Below are 7,715 nucleotides of genomic sequence, written 5' to 3'. Positions count from 1 at the left end.
GGTCTTAACGACCATTCCACAGGTTAATTAATTGATTATGGTTAATTGAACATGCATGGAAAACATTGTTTTAACCCTTTACAATGAAGATCTGTAAAGTTATTTGGATTTTTTTTTGCTGAGTATATATATATATATATATATATATATATATAAGGGGTTTGGGCCCTGGTGGTTTGGAATTAAACCTAAGCCTTCAGCATGGCAAGCAAAACACCTGTCATACACAGTATGTATAAGAAACTGTATATAACAAATGCTTTTGTCCAGTATATACAGTAGTTTATAAACTGCAGTCTGACCCGCGGTTCATGTTTCAATGAACCGACTCACTGAATCGATTCCCTAAGCTTGCGCCTTTGTGTTTCCTAGCAACGGTTAATGTTTACAGATTGGGTTCCCGTAGGCAGGTTGGCGTACGACCAGTCAGTACCCAAAAAATAAATAAAAATAAGTAAAAAAAAAATAAATAAAAATAAAATAAAAGCTCTGTGAAGAGAAGTGGTGAGGATGATGGACCGAGTGGAGCTGCTGTCCGACCGTCTCTCCGCCGCTCAGCTGGACAAGAGGAGAAACCGCGAGCTGCAGCGACAGGAGCGCATCTTCAACACCAAAGTCCGCACCATAGGAGTGAGTCCTAATCAGGGCACCTTTACTTTCATTAACTTTAATCTGGCGTGTTTGTGATGAAGTGTAACATGTTGTGTAGATCGATAAAGAAGCTCTCCAGCACCAGGTCCAGGAGAAGAGATCTCAACAGGAAGCAGAGGCGAAAGCGCAGAAGGAATACGGTGGGTTTACTGTGTGTAGAATATTATATCATGGAAGCACAATATAAAGATGTATTCATGTAAGCTATTAGATATAACAAAGTATAGCAATACCTTTTAGAATCATGTTTGGCCAAAATAATATTTATTTAGCTCAAACACTGAGCTGTTACTGATGTGATTAGTGATCCTGGTGAGAATGTGATGATTGCTGTAGTATTGCTGTTATTCCTGGTTACGTCACGGGGGACTCAAACTGAGAACTTTAACTTCATAATGACGTCATTTAAACGGTCCTCGTGTTCGAGGGACAAAAGTGATACAAAGTAGCAACGAACTAGCAAGCTAATTTTTATGTGTGAAGTATATATGCCTGATAATAATAATCATAATAATAATAATAATAAATACATTGCCAGTCACAAGTTTGAAGTTAGAAGTTATTCGTTTAAATTTGACAAGGCAGGATATTACAGTACAAAACTGAAATGTGTGAAATATACTTTGAATCAATCAGTTACGTAACTTAAAATAAAATAAAATAAATAAATAACACATATACCCAGAAAAGGCATCCTAATCAAGCACATGTAAATTATCCATACAACTGTTTTATACAATTTTAAGGCACGGGGATTAAAGGAGAGTTCATGACGTTTGGTTTTACTTCTTGGTATAGAAAATATCCTGTGCCACCAAAGCGAACATCAGAGAATTGGACACAAGTATGGATTTATTTTACCACATTCTAGAACAATACTGGGACCAAGAGGAGCTCTCTACTTCAGAGAAGAACCAGTGGGAATTCGGGAAGGTTGAGTACACTGTGAAAAGTGACAAGGAAGATTTATAAAAGAGGATTTTTACTCAAAGGAAGATGAGGGGGGTGGCACAGTGGCTAAGTGGTTGGCACTGTCGCCAAACAACCTCCAGGTCTAGGTTTGATTCCTGCCTCGGTTCTGTGTGCATGGCGTTTGTATGTTCTCCTTGTGCTTGGTTTCCTCCCAAAGACATGCAGATTAGGCTAATTGCTGTAAACGCGCATTTAAGTGTGTGTCATGTGTGTGTTATATGTGTGCTGTAATGGATTGGCACCCCATCCAGGGTGTACCCTGCCTCATATCTGCATGACTTTAGTTTTTTCTTTTTCTGGTAGGATTTCAGGAGACTTTGTTGCGCACCTCCTAGCCTTACTTTCTTTATATACAAATTAGCTGTGGCTCGCTCTTCAGCAGTAGCTATTACTACCAGTTCCATTTTTTTGGGCACAGTATTCTACATCTGTGCGACTTACCTGTAGATTATAGTTTCCTGTTTTGAATACCATTTTGGTAACACCATGACAGTACAAACTGCACTTTTTTAGACATTGGCATTCCCAAATTGCCCATAGGGTGTGATCGCCCATGTGAATGTTGACCGCAGGTCCTACCACAGTCGTAACATACATAAATACAATGCTTACCATTGGCCTCCACGGTCCTTACTGGGACTACAGAGGTTCCTAGATGGATGGATGGATGGATGGATGGATGGATTTTAGACATTGCTCATGTTAGCGCAGGAAATCAGATATCAATTTTTATTTATTTTTTTCACAGCTGATAAGCTCATACGTACTGACCATGCAGCACGTCTACTGCAGAGCAGGCAGAAGACAGACGAACGTCTCCTAGCGGAGGACATCGTGAACTTCCGCCGGCAGTTTCAGCAACCAAGCAGCAGGCGCGAGTTTGACCTGAATGACCCTGAAATGCTGAAGAAGCAGGAAGGTGTGTCCATTTTGCCCGGGTTGGTAGGAGAGGATCTGGACAGTGAGAGCAGGGCACGGAGACAGCGGGAGCAGCTGAGAGACTGGACCTTACAGCAGCAACAGGAGCTGGACCAGGCGAAGGAGCTGCAAAGACTGCAAGGTGAGATGTGTTTTACCAGATGTCAGGAAGCGGCTGATAAATTTTTTTTACGAAAACGTCCTCTGTATGAATTTATCAAAACATTTCAATATCAATCAATTTCTCTGGTCAGTTTGTTTTGAGCAAGGAGCATACTTTCTTCTGCAGCTCTGGAAAGGAAAAATTGCTGTACATTAAAAAAAAATATCAAGAGGTATCTGCACATAGCAAACAAACACCCTCAAGTGAAGGCGCTGTTAAATTAACAGGGGGTGTGTTCTGTTAAATAGACCAGCAGTATGAACAAAGTAGACTAACCCTGGATAGCCGAGCCCTCGAGCTGCAGAAGATGGAGGAAGAGCACAAGAAAGCCACCAACATCGCCATCAAGGACTTTAATCAAGCCCTGGTGAGTCAGCTCAAGCTTAATGGACCAGGATGCACTTTGCCTCAGCTAAAGATACTTCCCTAGTGTGCAGGGAAAACCATAAGCTCGTTATCCAACATCATGGGCCTTTAGAATTGAATCTTGATACGTGTGGTGTTTTCTGGATGCAGCACCAGTTTCTGGCATGTTTTTGATCTTCACGCAGGCGGACAAATTGCGAGAGCAGAGAGAACGAAGTCGTCATCAGGAAGAAGAGAACAACCAAGCTGATATCCTGAACCACCTGCATGGGAAGCTGAAGTGCAAGAAGAAGCCGCAAAGCGCTAGAGTGTGCAGAGACTGCTACAAGGGCATGACATCCGAGCAGATCCGAGAAGTCGCTAACTGTCAGCGACAGCAAGCTGAGGAGAAGAAGGTGAATTAAACAAACATATCTGATATATTTGTCTTTTATTCCTAAATGATGGTTTATTCTTCATGAACGAGTTACGGTGCTGACAATTTGATCAATCATGCGACTGGGTCAGATATTATACGATTTTATACAAATTTGTATAAGACTTTAGATCTCCAAAATATGAGGTGTTTCGATGTTTGTAGCTTCAAAGGAGATGACCCTGTATGCCAATTTGAGGAGGTGCAGCTGAGAAGAAGCCTGGGTCAGCTGTTAGCAGTTAGCCTTTAGCCTAGTGTAGTTACTTTAATTCTTAAAATGAGTTTGTCCGTTTGTATTTGTGGAACGTCACAACTCGAACGTTCGTACGTCAGGGATGTATTGTAGTTGCAGTGTGTGTACAAGGACTTTAGGATGTATTCACACATATACTTTATCCTAAACCTGATGGCAAGTAATGTTATTTGTATGAACAGGTCTGTCTTATGACTTGTGTGTGTGTGTGTAGCGTGCTCAGGTAGAACAAAATGAGGAACGGCTGCAGGAGGGCCGTCTGCACATGGCATCGGCTCGGGCTGCACTGCTGCAGGAGAGACGGCAGGCGAGGATTAACAAGGAGATGCGCAGAGCTATGGATGAGACCAACCTACAACTGGCCCAGGCTCAGCATGAACAGTCTGTACCACACACACACACACACACACAGGATTTTGTTCCTGAGAAGCATAAGAGAATACTTAACACTGTTTATGTTTTATTCAAAGGGTTACACAATGGTTTGCATAAATATTCACCCCCTTTAAGCTCTTCTACATTTTCTATTGTTACAATCTGGTTAATGTTTTGCACTTTAATGTTATGGCTGATTGGTGTAAGTAGTGAATGCTTAAGACTTTACACTCCTTAAAATAGTTCTCGCACCATCAGAAGTCACTCAGGTCGAGGTTAAGAGTCACATGATCGCAGTGTAAATCAACCTGTTCATCAGAGTGTGGTGTAGAACATGATTAAACAAACATAAAAATCAAGTAAAAGAAAAGTATCAGTTTCTCATAGGAAGAACTTTGAGTATATCAGTGAAGCAAGTCATAAAATCAACCAGAAAAGAAAGAAGAAACATCCCCCAATTTGCCATATGTGTTAAAGCACCTTCTTATATACGATTGTAATTTTTTGCTGATATAAAAGATGATAAACACCATACTGTATACGATCCTTACAATTACTGTCGTTCATCTAAAGTTATAATTGCGTACCCTAAGGGTTTCTTCACACACACACGGTCAGGTTGTCATGCACAAAAAAAAAAAAAACCTTGATAAATGATGATTAATTGTGTACTGTATGTGGAAGCATCTGAATACACACTTTACGTACAAAACTACGAGTATGCATGATTAATAACCGGTTGTTTCTTTAATAATTCACATGTATATAATTGTTATATAGTGACGATGGCTGTAAATTTATGAACTGTGTTCTGTCTCCATCACAGAAGGAAGAAGGAGGGTCACGCCTACATCCCTGATGAGAGCTACTTCGCCCAGTTTAATAAATGCAGCAGATAGAAAGCATTTAAATTTGTGTTAGATTAAGTTAATTGCAAACTTTAAAATAGTCTTGATCTCTACCAGTTGTGATGTTTCATTTTTAAAGTAAGTTGTCACTTGTAGAGCGCTGGCTCTAATTTCATAGACCATGTCTAAGAGAAAAAGTCTGAGATCATATTTACTGTAAGTTCTACAGCCCTGGAAAAGGATTTGGGATATTCTTTAAGTTTGTCTCAGTGCATGCAGAGCAAAAACAACAAAGTAACTGCAGAAAGGTTTATGGCATTTGTCTGTTGCTGTTTTTTTTTTTTTTTAATAACGTGCAAAATATAACATTTTAGCATAAAACAGGTAAAGACAATCAGCCTAAATATGTTAAAGGAGTACTCCAGTGATCTTTATTATATTATACTAAACCTGTTATGTATGAGTGATGTATGCATCATTTATGCATTTTGTTGTATAAGTCTAAGGGCAGTCATTGTGTCAGAGGAAGGTGTTTGAACATGAAGCTGTGAATCTGTAGATTTTTTTTTTCCAAGAAAATGTGAAAGAGTGAAAACACACATCATCTATTGCTTAATGCTAAAGTTTGGAATTTGCCCAAGATGATGAGCTAAACATCTGCCCTTAGATTATACTTGCATTATACATTTTGGATAAAAGTGTTTTTGGGTTCTTTTTGGTCAGTGCAAAGACAAATGTAAAAGATTCTTGCCTGTGGTAATCTCGCACACTGTACATACTGTATGCAAATAAAATGATTTTAGATTAAAGGACCCCTTCATCGCTCTGCACTGCAAAACAGTGTTTCGATTGAATAAAAAAAAAATACACAATTTTTAAAACTTTTCACAAACATATGAATAAATCATTAAATAAACTCAGCATTCATTGTTATTTTAATATCTTAATTGCAAGTGCGTCAGTGATACTAGAGAAAGAACTGGTCTAGCTAATTAATATTAATATTGAATTGAAAAAAAAAAAAACCACAACCAGTCCCTGTTGCTGATTGGCTTGAATAGTGGTGTGTGCTGCAGTCAGTAGCAAATTCAATTGTAGCAAATCCATGAGCTCTCACTATGACATCACTGATTATGTGAATTCAATCTGATTTTATTTACATAGTTCTTTTAACAATGGTCATTTTCACAAAGCAGCTTCACAGAATCAAGTGAAAATTAGTTTGTGATGTGTGTGAAAATATATATAAATTAAAATGATCAGATTGTTGAATCAGAGTGAATGATCAGAAAATCATCTTCAAGCACCATGTCTCTTCAGTGTCCCTGAGATTGCCCATACAACATTTACAAACAATTTACAAAATTTGAATGCAATCAAACAAAAAAACATACAATACACACACACACACAGCGAAAAAATTAAATAAATGAAAATAAACTAAATAAATAAACATGCAAGTGGTTAAAAGTGATCATTAAAAAGCTTCACAGATACTGTAAGATTAAATCTTGTTAACTGTAGTTTTCTCCAGGATATGTGGAGATGAATCCTTGATCCTGATTGGTCAATTTCTATAACAGTAGCTGTGACAATGGTGCAGCTATAAATCACAGGTACGATATTAATGCACTTCAAAAACTAATGTAACATTTTTACGCTACCATTTAACTGTGTACTTATATTGACTATCAAGTTCAAGTCCAGCAGTGAATAGATAACATTTTTAAATGTGTTGTTATTGAACAACAAGAATGTGCCGACATTGCTCTGGTGCAGTATTCTGGAAGTAGCGTTTAGGGAAGCAGTCTCCAGTGCCAGCACTTTGCAAGTTGTAACTTCTTTTGTACTGATGCAGGGATTTACACTTCCTGCTTTCTCAGTAACATGATAATAAGCAAATTATTTGTCTTGTTGTTTTCAATAAAAAGAAGAAAAAATATTGCTGGCGTTGATCGTTATCATAAAACAGCATTTTGATTATGCCCAAAACTGAAACATAATATCTTTCAACATAATCAATTGTACGTCTGCAGTGGTTTACTTGTACTACAGAAAAATACTTGAATGTTTGTAAAACTAAATTAAATTAATTTCAAAAGTTCTGAAAGAAAAGTGCGGCTCTTTGATTATTGTCAGTCATGTCTATTTTTATCTCACTACCAAAATGGAGAGTGAAATGTGGCACAGATTAAGGTCAGCAAATGAAATTGTCCAGCAGAGGGCGCTCTAAGTGCTTAAAAGTCTTAAAGTAGCCTTACTGACATCTCCAAATAAAACTTTTTTTTCTTGTTATTCTCAAGCAGGACAAATATCACATATCCAGTTACAAAAAAAAAATTAAAATAACAATAATAATTTAATTCAAACGTCTATATCTACTTGAAATTTGTTCATTATTTAGTAGATTAAGTAAAGTATTAACAGAAAACCAAATTGGCAATGACATCAGAACATTTTCCACTTGTGTGTTTAAAGCGTTTCTCCATTTCTGCACCAAGGTCACAGCAAAGCCTCTGAAACAAACTTGTCCCACTTCACTAGTAATGCCTCGATGGCTTCTTTCTTCAAATCCGGAGACAAGGAGCTGTACCTAAAAACCAAGAGCAGTTTCCATTATATATGGTTAAAAAAAAAGTTTAATAATTTTAATATTGAAGTTACACACGGCATTCTGAAGCCCTTTAAAAAAATATTTGTGCACATGTGGACGAGGCCTAAAGCTGAATACAATATAGTCAATACAAATGCATC

General features: G+C 37.8%; 2 protein-coding genes across 5 annotated transcripts in view; one reads left to right on the top strand and one right to left on the bottom strand.

Annotated features, from left to right (window-relative positions):
- The first annotated feature begins 504 nt into the window (after nt 1–504).
- Nucleotides 505–5,913, top strand: ribc2 (RIB43A domain with coiled-coils 2). The gene is made up of 7 exons (XM_053505030.1): nt 505–630; nt 710–791; nt 2,372–2,683; nt 2,953–3,071; nt 3,256–3,465; nt 3,953–4,119; nt 4,940–5,913. Exons 1-7 carry the CDS (start codon nt 511–513, stop codon nt 5,010–5,012), a joined length of 1,083 nt encoding a protein of 360 aa, XP_053361005.1. The 5' UTR covers nt 505–510; the 3' UTR covers nt 5,013–5,913.
- A 165-nt stretch (nt 5,914–6,078) lies between these two features.
- The window catches only part of ada2a (adenosine deaminase 2a), a 14,893-nt gene continuing 13,256 nt past the window's right edge, over nt 6,079–7,715 (bottom strand). For all 4 annotated transcript variants that reach the window (XM_053505028.1, XM_053505026.1, XM_053505027.1 and 1 more), the window contains one exon: nt 6,079–7,554. In XM_053505028.1, the coding sequence (XP_053361003.1) occupies nt 7,464–7,554 (91 nt within the window). In that variant the 3' untranslated portion in view covers nt 6,079–7,463. The remainder of the gene's footprint in view (nt 7,555–7,715) is intronic.

Source organism: Clarias gariepinus, chromosome 10, assembly GCF_024256425.1.
Source record: "Clarias gariepinus isolate MV-2021 ecotype Netherlands chromosome 10, CGAR_prim_01v2, whole genome shotgun sequence".
Taxonomy (NCBI): Eukaryota; Metazoa; Chordata; class Actinopteri; order Siluriformes; family Clariidae; genus Clarias; species Clarias gariepinus.
The sequence above is the reverse complement of the archived record's forward strand: the minus strand, read 5'-3'. Positions and strand labels throughout refer to the sequence as shown.

What these genes read in the sequence shown, in the direction of transcription:
- ribc2 (XM_053505030.1), top strand. Translation starts at nt 511, where the DNA reads ATGATGGACCGAGTGGAGCTGCTGTCCGACCGTCTCTCCGCCGCTCAG. An exon ending in GGAGCTGCAAAGACTGCAAG is followed by an intron (nt 2,684 to 2,952) that starts GTGAGATGTGTT and finishes TCTGTTAAATAG; the next exon opens with ACCAGCAGTATGAACAAAGT. An exon ending in GCCCAGGCTCAGCATGAACA is followed by an intron (nt 4,120 to 4,939) that starts GTCTGTACCACA and finishes TCTCCATCACAG; the next exon opens with AAGGAAGAAGGAGGGTCACG.